Here is a 17314-nt window from a genome sequence, read left to right on the forward strand (position 1 = left end):
AAAGGAAATTTTTAGCCAACAATTTTCAAGATTTTATTTTAAAAGTATTGTTCCATGATTTGGGAATTTGCAATGATCTCGTAACCTCCTTTTGTCTTCTGTTTTGTTTTTTTTATATTCAGCCATTTCTAGTGAGGTTTATCCAGAAGAAAGTCTTAATGCACAGCCCCAAATCCTATATATCTTTGCATTCGTTGTGTTGGCCGCAAACACAGTACTCCTGGTTGGTCTAGCAGCAAAGCGGCTCATCGCTCGAGAAACCGGATACAGATACCAGAAACTGAGTCACTAACAAGGATCTTCATCTGACTGTTTCACATCTACAGAGATATGAATGGAATGTTCTGTTGTCTTTCCGTGATTTTTCTCTTAAAAGGACAATTTCAATTAAAATAAATGAATTAAACAGCATTAAACTCATCTGGAAGGGAAATAGTCAGATACAAAACATACATACACCCAGTTACATCAGATACCACCACCACCCCCGGAAATTGAGGAAATTTATGGTCATAAATATGATTCTTCTCTTTCCTCACTTTCTTCTTCTGGTGAATTTTTCAGGAGACACAGATGGCTGCAGGGAAGAAAATGGCCAGGAATATTCTCCTTCCATGAGCTCCTTCATGTTAAACTTATTTTTAGGCAAACTCTTTAACCTTCTGCGTTTATATATTAATACACAAACATTTAAGGAAACTACTGAAAGTGTACATGAATAAATCATTCGAGGCAAAATAGTTCTTGATGTCAGAAATCATTTGATTCTATTGCTGTACTGCAAAAATTCATCCTATGTATAATATTTGCCAATGAACCATTGTCAAATAGAGTTAAACATATACAAAATAAGATCAGAGTAAATACATTTTTGAAATATCTAGTAGTTCTATATGGATAACAAGACCGGATACAGAATGTGTCAATGACTCCTTTCCCTTAATTAATCTGCTTTTTTTTCTAAGATTGAAGATTAATTTAGAATTCAGAATGAATGGATATAATTTAATTATTTTATGTGAAATTGCCCTATAATAGACTATAAAAATCTTGTTAAATGTTGATAAAGCTGCAAAGCACTTCATTTAGAATGGTTCAAAATAATTTAGTAAGACACTTTATCATGCCCAAAACTTATTTTTAAATAGTTACGAATAAATAGGTCATAAGCAGATGTAGAAAATACTCTCAAATGTAAAAAAAATACTTATTTTGCACATTACGGATATATAACAATTAACATTAGCATATAATACTTGCAAAATTACAGAAAAAAGTACAAAATCTGAGGTGTAAATGTTTACAAGCTTATAAGCAAAAAGTTTGTAAAACAGACCCGGCCTTATAAAACATATTGGTGTTTGATTTTTATAAGTATTTCCTACCTCTTCCCATCTGTGCTTTCTTCTTTCAAAGGACCACATTCTTGAGAAACAAGATGCAAGTTATTAACCAAATCCATGACTGCGGCAAGTTTATTATCAACATGTTCCTGAAGTTTTTGCATACGTAGGTCAATATAATCCATTAATCTCTTCTCTGTCAGGTCGATCTTTTTGGACATGAACTTTTCCAAATACAGACAAATATGCTGCTGTTCTAAACTGCAGAAAAGTGCAAACAACAAAAAAACTGATCCATGCTATCCAAAAATATAAATTATGTACCTTAAATGGCATGAATTTAACAAATACCCCAGTAGAATATCTGACAATGAACGATCAAAATCTGAAAATCTTCCAAAACTAACAATTAATAGTACATATAATTAATATTAATATTTTAGAAATCTTAAATGTGTCTTTTTAAATGTTAAGCAGTATCATCTACCACTTTCTAGTTGGTCAAATGAGTAGATTTATTAAATCAAGTCAATCAAATACCTCTGATAAGGCAGGAAGCAAAATATGGTTATAGCCACTTAAGGCATACAATTTTTCAGTATTTGAGTACAGATAATTATTACACTACATTGGAACTGGAAGAGGACACTATTATGTTTCAATATGAATTCTGTGAATTATTGTGCCCAGTGCTTTTATAAGTTTGTTGGATTTTTATTACTGATGTATTATTTCATGTTCTTAACACTGTGAGCTACTCACAATCACTTGATAAGTGGACCCCCATATAAGCTGAATGAGCAAATAAATAGCTTTCTTTTTCTGTGATTTCATGCCAGCATCTTAAAACTGATTTAAAGAGATAATTTAGGGAACCAGTAAATATTCAGAAAATAACTGCCTAGTTAACTAGCTTTCAAATTCAACTGATTAATCTTGTGTATAGTTCCTGCTATTAAGAGTGCAAAGATTTATGGAAAGTGAACCATTCAGAAATTAGCAATTTGAGTAATCTCAACTTTAATGTATTAAAAAAAAATCCAGCTAAATTTAAACTCACCCAATGATGAAAGGTTTTGTTAACAGTTACCTAATTCAACTGCCTGGTAAAGTTTACCTTATTTTTTCAAAGAGGCATTTTGAGACCAATTTTAAAAATGGATATATTTTTTTTCAATACAAACTCACCCAACAGTTTGAATTCCATCTTTCTGGGAAGCAAACTTTTTTTCACAGCATTTATCCTTTTCATCTATGGATAGGCGATCTACTTGACCACACACTGTTTGAAGAAGTGGAAGCAGCAATGTGGAATTAGGTATATTTGAATTTTCACTTCCTCGTTCTTGAAAAAACGATGCCAGCAACCCTTTACAGTCACTTTCAGAATGTACAGTGCAAGACTGAAGTCCAGGGAGCTCAAATATATTACCTGTAACCTGTTTGGTTATCTTGGAGTGGGCATTCGAATCTTCTGCAACTGTTTTAGCTACCAAATTAGCTTTTAGAAGAGAAGGTCCATTGGATAAGTGGCCTAACCGTTCAAAGTCAGGTGCCTCTTTCAATCCATCCATGGGATGATTTTTTCCATACACAAAGCCATTTCCTCCTAAGATGTTTTGCAACTTGCCTCCAAAAGAAATTCCATTCTAATAGAAATAAAATTCATGGTCTCATTAATTTAGATATACTGTATAACCCAATAAAATAATTGTACAATTTCTAATCGATTTCCAATAGTATCTTTTGTATATTGCAAACTCACATTGAACTCTACATGGGGCAGCCCTTGAAGAGTATTCGGAGACTTCAACTCATCCAGAATGCAGCCGCGCGAGCGATTGTGGGTGCACCTCGGTACACCCACGTTACACCTATCCTCCGCGAGCTGCACTGGCTACCGATCAGTCTCCGGATACGCTTCAAAGTGCTAGTCGTAACTTATAAAGCCCTTCATGGTATTGGATCTGGGTACTTGAGAGACCGCCTGCTGTCAATTACCTCCCAAAGACCTATTAGATCACACAGGGTTGGCCTCCTCCGGGTTCTGTCTACTAGCCAATGCCACCTGGCTACTACCCAGGGGAGGGCCTTCTCTGTGGCAGCTCCGGCCCTCTGGAACGAACTCCCTGCAGGGATTCGGACCCTCACCTCTCTCCAGGCCTTCCGAAAAGCCGTCAAAACCTGGCTTTGCCGGCAGGCCTAGGGTTGATGAGTTCCCCTCCCCTCTCGACCTGTGTGGTTGTGTGATTCTTGCTTATTTTAATTATTTGTATTCTGTTCTGTGTTCCCCTTTTCCCCTTTTGAGTTGTTCGCCGCCCTGAGTCCCTCCCGGAGAAGGGCGGCATACAAATAATAAAATTCAATTCAATTCAATTCAACTGGTGAATATTCCCCTTATTGGAAAACCATTTGCTCAATCCATTGCTTTTCTAGTAATTTTCTGAAATTCAATCAATGTTGGAGAGAAACTCACTGAGCCAGGGGGAGGAACCAATCAGGGAATTAGTCTGGAAATGCAATGTGGGCATAACAGGGCAAGGTCCAATCCCCCTTGAATATTGTCAAATCTAGTTTGGCCCAGATGCAAACTGTCAACCTCTTGTGAAATAAGCATGAGCAAGAAAGTAGCTAATGGAATTCTTCATTGAGTTAAGTAGATTTGATTATCCATGCCTAACAGGTTGTTTGAGAATATTTTATTGAACTTGACTTTGTTTTACTATAATCTTTGATAGAAAGACATAAATAATTTGGAGCTTTCAATGAGAAAGTATCAATGGAGGCTCTTTTTATTGTTATCTTAAATGCACGTTGTGCTAAATGTGGAATGAACAAGACAAATGAAAAGGAGAGTAACAATGAAAGAGAAGAATATAATTGCATTTTCACCATTGTTTTCTTCATTGCTAGGCTGATCCAGAACCATGATAATTAATGAATACTTTTCAAACCACACCCACCATTCACATTTAAATAGTTATGAGATGAATCATCAGTGCAATTTTCTTGGCAATAATATGGAAAATGTTTGCCATCCTCTAGTTCATTCCCCTTGCCCCAACACCTTCCAGCCTATCCTATAACTCTGGACTCTGGTAGCCCCCCAATCTACTTTGGAGTCTAATTGGAAGGTTCACAAGTTGCCATATAATTTCAATTTATGTATACCCTACATTTCCAGACCAATGTTGTAACTTTGTGTTATATATTTATCTATTTATCGATCTTCACTATGCAAAATGCCACAAAATTAGTCTGAAAATATAAATTTAATAATAAAATTTAAACAAGGAAAGCTATAAACAGAAATTCTACTGCATAACTAAATTTTGTAGGAGACATTTGAAAGAAGGCAAAACCTGCCTTTATTTCAATTAACAGCACACAAATAATACACAAGTTGAGAATACAAATATCCCACATTATACAGTCCCTTCTATTTCTTGCACATAAAAAGGACATTTTATGAACGGTGTTTTGTAAATGGTGACTTACCTTCTGTTGAAAACGAACCATATCGAGGAGTTGTTGTGCCCCAGGTGATAATTTGGATCCCATTGATTCCATTATAGTTTGTACTTTATCTAGGTCTATTCCTGATCCTAATGTAACGCTTGGCACTGTTTTTGCACAGGCTGACTGGACTTGTACTATGATTTTATTGATGAGTACTCTTTGTTTTTCATTGATGGACAATAGCTAGTGAAGAGAGAATTCTGGTGAATTGAGGAAATAATTCAATTAATTTAAGATACTCTTTTTAAAAAATGACCTCCAACTGTCTCCTCTTAACTATCATTGTAAACTTTATGCACGTACTAATAATAGGTCTGATATAACTAAACATAAGTGAATAATATGACTAGGTTGAAGCAAAACATTAGGTGCATTAAAATTTGTTGTTAGATAGCATTAAAGCCACAGTTTCAAGAAGGACTAGTTTCTTGATACTGCACTAGTGATTCCAAGCTTACATTTTATAGAACTTTCGAGAGCAAATTGCCAATTACCTCAGTAAACATGAGTTTCTAATCTTTTATTTTCTGCAAAATGGAGAATGATGCTGAGTGAACCTCCTTTCTATTTTTCTCTGAATCAATTTTATATTAGTTAAGCGTATTGAGTCTCACAGGCCAAGGATGGAGGTTAAAGAATTGAGGAAAGTTTTGGGGTACAAACAGGAAAACATGGAACTGGAAGATGGGTTCATTGCATGTTTGCAACTGGGAAGGAATAGTTTTTCAGGGTAAACCCTTGGTGCTTCTAAAAGTTATCAATCTGTCTCCCTATCATAGTTTACTTGTGCTATACTGCTTTTTGCTTTTGTTTACAAAAGAGAGAGAGATATAATTAAAATCTGCTTATGATCAAAATGTCTGGAATATCACAGATTAAAGGAAATGGTCTTTTTTTTTTACGACTTCCAAAATGTAAAAGGGAACAGAATAATTTTATTTATCACCATTAGAGTTGTGCAAGGCATTCAACAGAGGCTTCTTTATAAAGCGTTATCTCTTCTCAAAGCAGCTCTATTACTGGAAGGCCTGTACAACGCTTCAAATATTGTTTCAAGCAGTTTGCAGGCTTTATTTGCAGTTTCAGAAGTGTTGCCTGTGTATACAGATACACACAATGTACAGACAGCTGGAGAAAGTTTTCAAAGAAGCTGCAATACAGTTGTTTTAGTCCTTCGCACATCATCATACTTTGCAAAGGCCCTCTTTTGAATAATTTGTAAAACTGATGGAGTTATCTTTTAAAAAATGAGCCAAAAATTCAAGAGGTTTTTTTTTTTTTAATAACCTACCTTAATCTTACAAGAAACCGTTGAGGGCTCCAATTTAACATACTTTTTGTATAGTGAAACCTGATCACCGTTGCTAAAAAAAAGTAAAATGAAGGAATTGTAAAGTTTTTATAATGCTGCATCAATGAAATAGTTTTCCATTTAAAAAAATACAAGAAATGCTCTTTTTTTTCCCAAAATGCCACTTACATATTGTCCAGTAAACCAGAGAGCACTACTACGTTTTCAAATATTACAAACTTTCAATAGTACTTACGTTTCTTAGTAATCCGCAAAATACCAACAGTTACTTAAATATAGCAAAAAACTAAAGACCCCACTCACAATCCAGAAATTCTATGTACATAGGCAAGCATTTCAGGGTTAACACAGGGTACCTCTATCAAATGAAGTACTCATTGATTTCCACTGAAAGTTTTTTTCCCCAAAATCACAAGAATAGAAAAGTAGACATTAAGAGCTACAGTGAGATGGTTGAGAAAACTGCAATGAGAAAAAAGCTTAATGCTCAGCAGGAGCTCCAAAAATGAATGTTAGTTTTTTTTTTAGCTATTTTGGAAAAAATATCAAAAATAAATGTTATAGAGATAATCCATATATGATTAAAGCTCTGTTCCAGGATTATTTTTAAATAAACCTCTTGGAAGGAACCTGGCTATAAGAGTTATCCTCTCCTTATATAATTTGAGCATGTATAAATAATCATTTTTTCTTTCGTGAAATGAAACATTAAGATCTCTACCCAACATGTCAAAATTATTAACATCATATCTATTATATTCCTGATATCCCAACATGTTTCTTTAGGAGAAAGAACTTTCAAAAATGTTCTAACCAATCATCAAAATGTTCCTTTCGGTTTCACTGCGTTAGCAAAACACAGTCTACATACCAATAAGAATGCAGAAGAAAAAACCATCAAGCCACATTACTGACATATATTAAAATATTTTGAGTATATACTTTCTGGAAGTCTTATCTGTGAGACTGACTATAACCTATAGAGCCGAGGTGGCGCAGTGGGTAGAGTGCAGTACTGCAGGCCACTTCAGCTGACTGCTATCTGCAGTTCAGCGGTTCACATCTCACCGGCTCAAGGTTGACTCAGCCTTCCATCCTGCCGAGGTAGGTGAAATGAGGACCCAGATTGTGGGGGTGATATGCTGACTCTGTAAACCGCTTAGAGAGGGCTGAAAGCCCTATGAAGCGGTATATAAGTCTAACTGCTAACTAACTAACCTCATTATATTGTTGACTGAATCAATGCTGAAAAGTCGAAACAACTGACCTGCCGTGTTTGACAGTAAACACTCGCTCTCCCCTTCCAGTTCCGTAGTATTCATCTCCTAAGTACACTTCCATGTTCCTTGCTTCACTTACAATAGTTAGACTGACAATTTCTTCAGAGCCACATCGATCACAGTTCAAGTAGAGCAAACAGGGAACTACACCGTCATCATTTATTTGTCCTTCAAGAACGACAACATTCTGACTATATTAAGAGAGAAAGGTTATCTTAAGTTACTCATTTGAACATCAGTACCTCTTGGAAACAAACGTTTCAAATGCATATGACAAAAATCCGAAAATATCTCTCCCATGGCTAAAATCTTACATAGGCATTCAAATGGTTATCTCTTCAAAGTTTTATCGCAGTTACATGAAGTAAGAAGTGGTTTTTCCTACCCTTTGAAGAGAGAGGCTGAATTTAGATTCAGAAAACAGACGCATGGACTACTGAAAGGGAGAAAATATATCTTGAGCCCAAAAACTGTATAGCGTCCATACATAAAAGAACTGAAAACTGTGCATTATTATGTTTAAATCTATCTAGCTTATTTTAGGATCTGCACTGGAGCTTTTTCGCAGCCAAGAATGAATGACTAATGAAATAAATGAATATGAACTGAATACAAAAATGAGTTATCAATATTAAACAAGTATGTTGAGATGATTTTATTACACAGGTAGTCCTTGCTTAATAAACAATAACTGGGACCGCCTACTAGCATACTATCTGTTGTGGCCCGGCAGGAGCCGTTGGAGCTGCCGCCAGACTCCGACAGCGAGGGGTCTTATGAGTCGGCCTTGGAGGAGGTGGAGGACCCTGGACAGGGTTCCGACTCCGAGCAGGGCGAGGAGAGACTGGTTGGCCACCAGGTGGCATCTGAGCCTTGGATCAGTGGGGAGGAGACAAGAGTGAGTGATCCAGAAAACACCTGTGAGTTGTTCCAGGATGCACGCCGTCGAAGAGCTACTCAGCGTCAAGAACAACGGTATAATTACAAGAGGTGATTACGCTCAGCTGATGCTCATTAAGATCCTCTCCTGATTATAAAAGAGACTGCTTGTGCCACGCCTTTCTGCAGAAGTCAAGGTTAAGGACTAACAAGAAACAAACTTGGCAGGCTGGATTGCTGCCTGAGTTTGTTTGCATTGCTGCCAAGTTTTGTAGGACTTGCTGCCAGAGTGCTTATCTCTTTGTATATGTGGCTTGCAGCCAACGAGAGTCTTGACTGATTAAAAGAAACCTCCTCATTTACGTTGGTTTCAGCTTTCGTTCCTGGACAGAGGATGGGGGGTCAGAACAACTATCTATGCTAAGCAACATAGTCATAAAAAAGCAATGTCACATGACTGCGCCAATTAATATGGCAGTTACAGCACTTGTTGCAAATCCTCCATTTTGTTAGGTGTAACATCACATTATTGCCATTTGCGACCTCCTGCCAGATTCCCCCACTGACATGGTTAATCAGAAGCCAGGAGTGAAGGTTGCAAATGACAATCCATGCAATGCTGCAACCATTTTAATTGTGAGCTGGTTGCCAAGAGCTCAAAATTGCAACCACACTGCCGTAGGGATGCTGCAACAATGGGGGCCAGTAATAATCACCTTATTCAATGTCATAGTAACTTTGGTCTCTGAATGAGTGGTCATTCAAATGAAGACTACCTATGCAGAGAATGAATGAGGACCAAGCATGAACTAAATCAATAAAGGAAGATAAAACAGGTCCAGGAGAAAGGTAAGCCCAAGAAAGGTGTGACTGGATGCAGGTGGTGAGAACTCAGAAAGAGGGAGGTAGAGAAATTTAAAAAAAAACACAAAAGCCCATGAAAGGAATGGGTGCAATAGAAGCAAGGATGGATTGCACAGAATTGTTTGGGTGTAATACATTACATGTAAACTAGATTTGATTCAATTTCTTTTCCTTTTATCTCCCGCCTTTCATTTATTTTGTTGCTTCTTACCCTCCACCACCCCACCCCCCTTCTGCCCTTCACACAATAAGGCTCAATTCAAAACAAATAAAATTCGATTTTGGACATTTGATTTATTCACGGCACTTAGCCTGAGTTTAGCAAGTGGGAATGGAGGGGGAGAAGGGCAAGAAAATATACAGTTAACTCTCAGTAGTTCTGCTCCGAGATGTTGGAGAAGGGGCACCAGAAAAACCCCAAAATTTGTACAGGACACCTGTACAGGTGGCGCAGTGGTTAGGGTGCAGTACTGCAGGCCACTTTGGCTGACTGCTAGCTGCAGTTCGGCAGTTCAAATCTCACCGGCTCAAGGTTGACTCAGCCTTCCATCCTTCTGAGGTGGGTAAAATGAGGACCCGGATTGTTGGGGGCAATATGCTGACTCTGTAAACCGCTTAGAGAGGGCTGAAAGCCCTATGAAGCGGTATATAAGTCTAACTGCTATTGCTATTGCTATTGCTAATTGCAAAACTTAAATATTACAGTTGGTGTGGGCATCTTTTAATGGCTGTTCTGTTATACAGCTGTGTTTGTGTAGTGCCAGAGTTTCCTTCATTCTGAGGTAGGAAATAAACGCAAAGCATGGTGTTCTATATAACCTATAATTGTTTTTTAATGAAAAAGAAAGACACCACCAACTAACTGCTATTGCTATTGCTATTGCTATCCATTGTTTCTCCCCCTCCCATTCCCAATTGCTAATGCCAGATTTAGTGCCCTGGATAAATCCAATCCTTCTATTTCAATGTTTTTAAACTGTTTTGGAAGCCTGGCTTAGCCAGCAAATCCTAACGGGCTGCGTTCAGACATCCAGGTAAACCATTTACAGCATCCATGCAACAGCCTAAACCAGTGTTTCTCAACCTTGGAGACTTGAAGTCCTGTGGACTTCAACTCCCAGAATCCCCCAGCCAGCTGTGCTGGCTGGGGAATTCTGGGAGTTGAAGTCCATAGGACTGAAAGTCTCCAAGGTTGAGAAACACTAGCCTAAACGAATGACGGGCTTCTAAACCCGGAAATGTGAGCCTGCAACGAACTACTCGAGCACCCTGCTTTGAGGCCTTGTCCCACTTTCCCTCCCGGCCTCAAAAGGACTTTCTCACCCGGCTGGTTCCGAAAGCTCCTCCGCATCGAATCCCCCCGCCGGGACGACACAGAGAACCCTCGCCAGATCGCCCGGACACTTCCAGGAACAGGCGACCGAGACGCGGGGGATGCCGGCAGAGACGGCCCACCCAACCTGAGGCGTCTCCGTCAGGCTGCTGCTCGCCATGGCCATTAAGTAGAGCCGAGCCTTGATCACTCAGCAGCCCCGGCCCGGAATGAAACCCTGGCGGAGTGATTTTAAGGCGGAACCGAATGTCCAAGGGGCGCGTTGCTTATCGGGCATATGTTTAGTAGGACTTCTTCCGCAGTCTCACAAACGTAACCATAGACAAGGAGACTTTCTATTTTCCTGTCGTCAGTACATAGGAAGTGAGTTGATCAAGCACGTGATAGCGTCAGTATGGCGGCCCACCTGATTTGAGCGCTGTGGTCTGCGGGGGCGGGGCTGGGGGCGGGGCTTCCTGCAACTGTTCAACGAGATTGCACAAGACCGGCTTTTGCTGTCTGCTGTAGCGCAGCCGCAGTCGCTCTTCGGCAATAGAAGCCAAGAAGGAAATTGGTGGTTATTTTAAGATTCTGGGTGCAGAGCAAATAATGCAATTTTTTTTTAAACAAAACTCCCGATGCTTCCAGTATTCGAAAGGAAAATTAAACTGGTCAGCATGAGTAAAAAGTGGAAAAAAAGTGCCTATACTCCTTGCAGGCAATCCAAGATTGCAGCATGCCTTGCCTGGATGCAGGGATTATAAAACTGGGTCTTCCTTGTAATAAAAAAATGCAACGTGCGGTCTGTTTCCGTGTATAGCTAGATATTGCTGCAGAAAATGACAGGCGTTAGACTTCTCAGGATGCAGGAGAAGTTTATTTGGCAGCCAGGTTCAGAAAGCTAGCCCATGGCTTAGCATTGCAAGTTCTGAACAACCTTCATTATCGAAGCACCCATTCTTATACATTCTCAAAAGCATTGCAACATGGAAATACTTAACACATTTCTTAGTGGTTACCTTGAGGAGAAAGCCTTATAAGGAGATGGGGTCTCACTTCTCCTTTTGTTTATGGAGTACATGTTATTAACAACTTCAATTGAACCTTGGACTTTTGACATAGAGACATCTTGTGGTTAGGCACCGGCTTCCTGTTCTTTTGCAAGCTGCAATTCTGCCTATGTGGCTTTAATATAGAAATAAAGGGGCTCTAAGAGGCTGTCCAGCCTGACCCAGTAGGTTTCACACTTAATAGCAATAGCAGTTAGACTTATATACCGCTTCATAGGGCTTCCAGCCCTCTCTAAGCGGTTTACAGAGTCAGCATATCGCCCCCACAGTCTGGGTCCTCATTTCACCCACCTCGGAAGGATGGAAGGCTGAGTCAACCTTGAGCCGGTGAGATTAGAACTGCTGAACTGCAGATAACAGTCAGCTGAAGTGGCCTGCAGTGCTGCATTTAACCACTGCGCCACCTCGGCTCACTTTACGTCTGCTTTAATATGGAATATAAGAAATAGATTCACGTTAGGAACAAAGCCTAAGAATTGCTTAAGAATTGTCAGGGTTTCCCCAGTTTAGGAATCATAGATTATAAACTACATTGTGCCTTGGGCTGATGTGAAAACTTAATCAGAAATTGATTTGCATAACTATGCAGAACCTTGGAAATGAATGGCTATGGAGATTCTCAGTCATCCAGGTCATGGTTGTCCCAAAGGTGTTTTTTCAAGAGGCAACTGGACTTTCTCGTTTTTCTTTGAAGATGTTTTCAAGAAGCTTCTTGGATGAGAAGCAAAACATCTTGCAGAAAGTCCAGTTGCCTTTGAAAAAGCACCTTTGGGACCTTGTAAATTAGGAATGAAATATGTACAGTGCAGATATGCAACTTGCTGTTTGCAATGACTTTCAAAGGCTGGAGTGGAGGACATTCAGGCTTTAAAATTTAAAATAACCAATTTCGTTGTATTTATTTTGTACAATGACAATAAAAACTATACTAAAAACCCTCACATTTTGATCACTGAAACTGCAGTGTGGCAGAACAAACACAGGGAATGTAGAAATACTTTAATTTGATTAAAAGTCATGCTTTCTTAGGCTGGTTAAGCTTTATAAAATAGTTTTTTTTAGGAACTCTTAAGAGTTTGCATGACATTTTCATGTTAGTATGTTGCACAAACCAAAAATAGATGGTTCATTTTGTCAGGCAAACTCAAAATTGGTTTGGACCTGGCTACCTGAGAGACCGCCTCCTGCCATTCACCTTCCAACGACCAATAAGATCGCACAGGTTGGGCCTCCTCCGTGTGCCGTTGACCGGACAATGCCGGCTGGCGGCTCCCTGAGGAAGGGCCTTCTCTGTTGCTGCACCGGCCTTATGGAACGAGCTACCCGCAGAGATCCGGACCCTTCCCACTCTCCTGGCCTTCCGTAAAGCGAACAAGACCTGGCTGTTCGGGCAGGCCTGGGGCTGTTGATTAAAATCCAGCCCCATGTGATTGAATGGATGATATCTTATTTTAAATAATTGTATTTTTAATATTTTATGTTTTTACTTTTGTTGTGAACCGTCCAGAGTCCCTAGGGAGTGGGCGGCATACAAATCTTATTAAAGTTGCAAAGTTGCAAAGGTTTGAGAAAACCATTGTTGAATAAACCATGAGTTTTATAAACACAACTTTCATCAGACGATATGGTAAAAGTTAGAAAACAAATGGGCGTAATAAAGAGCTACACAAGAAGCTGCCAAAAGAATGGATGAAATAAAATAAAGGGCTTAATTATCTGGGATAAAATTAATAGGAAGGAATGAAGCTAAAAGGAGTATTTTAGAAATCCACTGGTAAATTTTTTGATTCATGGGCAAATATTGGTATTTCAGTTGATTATTTCTGGCACTGCAGAAAAACTGTGGGTTTTTCTGCAGGTTTTTCTGCAGGTGGCGCGGTGGTTAAATGCAGCACTGCAGGCTACTTCAGCTGACTGCTAGATCAGCAGTTCAGCGGTTCAAATCTCACCGGCTCAGGGTTGACTCAACCTTCCATCCTTCCGAGGTGGGTAAAATGAGGACCCAGATTGTTGTTGGGGGCAATATGCTGACTCTGTAAACCGCTTAGAGAGGGCTGAAAGCCCTATGAAGCGGTATATAAGTCTACTGCTATTGCTATTGCTATTGTTTAAATCTGTTTAATGACAATTGTGAAGGGGGAGAAAATATGCAAATGTATACGAGTTAATCAAACTTAATGCTGCCAGTCTAAATCAGGAATATCAAACTCACGGCCCGCAGGCCGGATTTGTCACATGCTGGATTCGCCTCCACCCAGTTTAGTGAAGGAGGGGGGGAATCCCAATACATCATGTGATGACGTGAGTTTGACACCCCTGGTCTAAATAGCAGAAAACTATACAGCCCAAGAAACTCAAGCTGAGCAACCAATTTAAAACAGGAAGGATTCCTTCAGGTGAACTTGAAAAAGAAGGCAGAAAAATCTAGGTCCCTTCCCTTCTCCATCTCCCTTATATATTTCATTCCCCAAAGATAAAACATCTGTTCAGTCTGTTTCCTACTTCCAGGCCCAATTGTGGTAGTAAGTCAAGGACTACCTATATACTTAAGGTGACCAGACATCCCGATTTCAGCGGGACAGTCACGCTTTATAACAATTTGTCCCGTGTCCCGGGGCATTTTTAAAAAGTCCCGATTTTCTGGCTTCATGTTGAAAGCCCAGTGGATTTGCTTAAGAAATCCTAACCGGAGCAAGACAAAAGACACTCTGTCTAACTAACCTCTCTCTCTGTCTCAGTACTTTCATTGAAGATATTAAAACTTTAAAGCAAGAAAACGGAAAAAAAACCCGTGCCCCTTTTACCTCAATTTATAAGAAAAAATGACCTAGTACCATAGAGCTCCAGGAAATACGTGGCTAGAGAGGTAGTGAGTGTTACTTCCTGGATTTTCCGGAGGGGAGGGGCACGGAGGTTGGAGGTCGGCTCGTGTGAAAAAAATGGTGGCAAAGTTTCTTTGAAAAATATTTCTCTGACTAATTTCACCATTTCAATTTGCTCAGTTCTTTGTATTAACATCTACATCATTCTTGGTTGTCTTGGAGTGCAAGCCTGCTGGTAAGTGAGCTGGGTTTTTTTCTTTTATTTTTTTAATGTATTTTAAAATAATATTTTATTTATTGTGCATAGGATTTTTTAAAATTCTGTGTGGATTCTTTTTTTAAATTGTCTTCGACTATTTAAAAAAAAGATTCTATCCAAAATAAATGGAAGTGAAACCATGTTTAAAAATTCTATGCACAATACTTTGAAATATATTGTGCATAGAAAGAATAGTTTGAAATGTTTTACTTCAATTTATTCTGTGTGGATTCTTTTTTTAAATTGTCTTAGACTATTTAAAAAAAGATTCTATCCAAAATAAATGGAAGTGAAACCATGTTTAAAAATTCTATGCACAATACTCTGAAATATATTGTGCATAGAAAGAATAGATTGAAATGTTTTACTTCAATTTATTCTGTGTGGATTCTTTTTTTAAATTGTCTTAGGCTATTTAAAAAAAGATTCTATCCAAAATACAAAATACCAGCTGCAGTTGTTCACTTAAGAACTGTGGCAAGAAAGGTGGTATAATGGGCTTAGTGACCAAAGTTACAATGGCATTGAAAAAAGTGACTGATGACCATTTTTCACACTTAGCGACCATTTTCACACTTAGCAACCGTTGCAGCATCCTCATAGTCACGCGATCAAAATTTTGATGTTTGGCAACAGATTTGTATTTATGATGGTTTCAGTGTCCTGGGCTCATATAATCACCTTTTGACAAAGTCAAATGGGGAAACCAGATTCACTTATGCTACTAACTTATCAGCTGCAGTTATTCACTTAAGAACTGTGGCAAGAAAGGTGATATAATGGGCTTAGTGACCAAAGTTACAATGGCATTGAAAAAAGTGACTGATGACCATTTTTCACACAGTGACCATTTTCACACTTAGTGACTGTTGCAGCATTCTCATGGTCACGTGATCAAAATTTTGATGTTTGTCAACAGTTACAATTTATATTTGTAAATTGTAGTTATGTCGAAATAAAAAAAGATATTACAATACTATTTTTGCGTTATATGAAAATTTTTGTTGCTCAGTATAAAATTTTTAATCACGCCCACCCCACCCCCCGGTCAAAGATGTCCCTCTTTACCAATCTGAAAATCTGGTCACCTTATATATACTATTAAATAAATATGCTTTGAATTGCTTGAATAGTCTGTCACCTTTTGCAGTTTGTCGATATTGTCCACAGAAGACATTTCTGACATGATTCATTAGACTTTTTAAAAACAAAAATGAAGGGAAGCTAATTTGGGCTGTTCTATAGAAAATTGTGAAACAGGCAAAAGTTTATTGAGAAGATCTAGTTCCCCTTTTGGTGAATTAAAAAAAGAAACAGTTTAGCTCCCAAATTCCCCCCCCTTTTTTTGCAAACAACTAGTGAACATGGTATTTGTATGTATATATGCACACACACGTTTGCTCTCTTATGGATATAACTATTGATTCATAGAATAACAATGTTTCTAATGTTATTGTAATAATAAGGCAAATAATAAATATAAATACACAGATCAAGCTAGCAATGGAGAATAAATAAAAGATCTAAAGCACTCCATTTCTTCAATTAGAAAATAAAAGGATATCTATCTGATGCCATATGGAATAATTAATCAATTGCTCTTATCTCAAATTCAATATCTTCCAGGTTAACTGTCTATAAATTTGCTACTTTCAGCTGATTGGGGTAGTACACACAGTCAACAAATTTTCAAACAGATAAAAGAATTTTATTGTAGTTCTATAACTACCCTGGATTAGAGGATTTTCTAGGTGTTTCGTAATTAATTCAAGGCTGAAACAGATGAATAATACAAAATAACAACAGGTGTCTCATCTAAGAACTCTCATTTCAAATGGGATATAGTAAATTGCATAAATAATTTCCCGAAGACTACTTTGGTTTCAATAGGATTGTAGTTGGCATATCATTTTTAGGTATATCATTTTAACAAGCACTCTGGGTTGGATCCTCAAAGTATGAGTTGACCTTTCAAAGGAAGTTCCACTATTTCAAAAATAGGATGAATTTTGCTTAGCTGGCAAGTGAAAATCATCTGCAATCATTCAAATTTGAGTTTTCAGTTCCTTGACCCTCAGTCAAGCCATTACACCACAAACATGGATCCCCAAGCATCTCCTTTGCCTTTAAAAGAAAGAAGGAAGCTCTTCTGTCAATGTTGAAAGTAGGGGGAAATACAATAAATCCTAGAGACTGTGTAATCTATACTGACAGAGCAAGAATTTCCATGCTTACTTTCTGGAATCAATTATCCAAGGAATGAAGTAGCATAAAATATCTCTCTGTCAAACCACTTAGTTAAAAAAAAAAGTGATGGTATTGAAAGGTTCTGAGACCATCATGCATTGATACTTTCTGCATTTAGAAAAAAATAAGTATTGAAATTAATCAAAGATTTCATTGACTCATAACCCAGAACTGCTTCCACTCCCAAAGTAATTATGTCTTCTTATCACTCAGTACAATTCTGTAGTTAATGTGTCAAGTAGATTCAGGTTTCCACACCCTGAGGAAACCTTGGCATTACTGCCCGGGGTTTTATAACATTCCATAAAGGTGATGGGGATATCTGTCAGATTCTTTGGCCAACTGTTGACTTATATGAAATAGTTTATTTCCCACCTAAATGGCAGTGACTGTCAGGCCTCCAGTTA

The 17314-nt window shown here is 38.2% G+C and overlaps 2 protein-coding genes across 2 annotated transcripts in view; one reads left to right on the forward strand and one right to left on the reverse strand.

The window, feature by feature from the left end:
• LOC106551272 (scavenger receptor cysteine-rich domain-containing protein DMBT1) overlaps window positions 1-740 on the forward strand; it is a 140024-nt gene extending 139284 nt beyond the window's left edge. Inside the window, 1 exon segment of the mRNA XM_087725018.1 lies at window positions 123-740. Coding sequence (XP_087581144.1) covers window positions 123-292 — 170 coding nt within the window. The 3' untranslated portion in view covers window positions 293-740.
• On the reverse strand, window positions 362-10759 carry CUNH10orf88 (chromosome unknown C10orf88 homolog). Its single transcript, XM_087725938.1, has 6 exons — window positions 10521-10759; window positions 7442-7645; window positions 6154-6226; window positions 4842-5045; window positions 2532-2992; window positions 362-1604 (listed from the first exon to the last, which is right to left on the reverse strand). Exons 1-6 carry the CDS (start codon window positions 10694-10696, stop codon window positions 1382-1384), a joined length of 1341 nt encoding a protein of 446 aa, XP_087582064.1. The 5' UTR covers window positions 10697-10759; the 3' UTR covers window positions 362-1381.
• Between the last annotated feature and the right edge of the window lie 6555 nt (window positions 10760-17314).

The sequence above is a fragment of the Thamnophis sirtalis genome, unplaced genomic scaffold, assembly GCF_051295495.1.
Source record: "Thamnophis sirtalis isolate CommonGarterSnake01/CBP01778 unplaced genomic scaffold, rThaSir2_p1.2 scaffold_11, whole genome shotgun sequence".
NCBI classification, from domain to species: domain Eukaryota; kingdom Metazoa; phylum Chordata; class Lepidosauria; order Squamata; family Natricidae; genus Thamnophis; species Thamnophis sirtalis.

Excerpts from the sequence above, each read along its gene's own strand:
- CUNH10orf88 (XM_087725938.1), bottom strand. The coding sequence starts at position 10,696 with ATGGCCATGGCGAGCAGCAGCCTGACGGAGACGCCTCAGGTTGGGTGG. Across the intron at positions 6,227-7,441 it reads TTTACTGTCAAACACGGCAG|CAACGGTGATCAGGTTTCAC; the intron begins GTCAGTTGTTTC and ends ACTTTTTTTTAG. Across the intron at positions 1,605-2,531 it reads GATGGAATTCAAACTGTTGG|TTTAGAACAGCAGCATATTT; the intron begins GTGAGTTTGTAT and ends ACTTTTCTGCAG.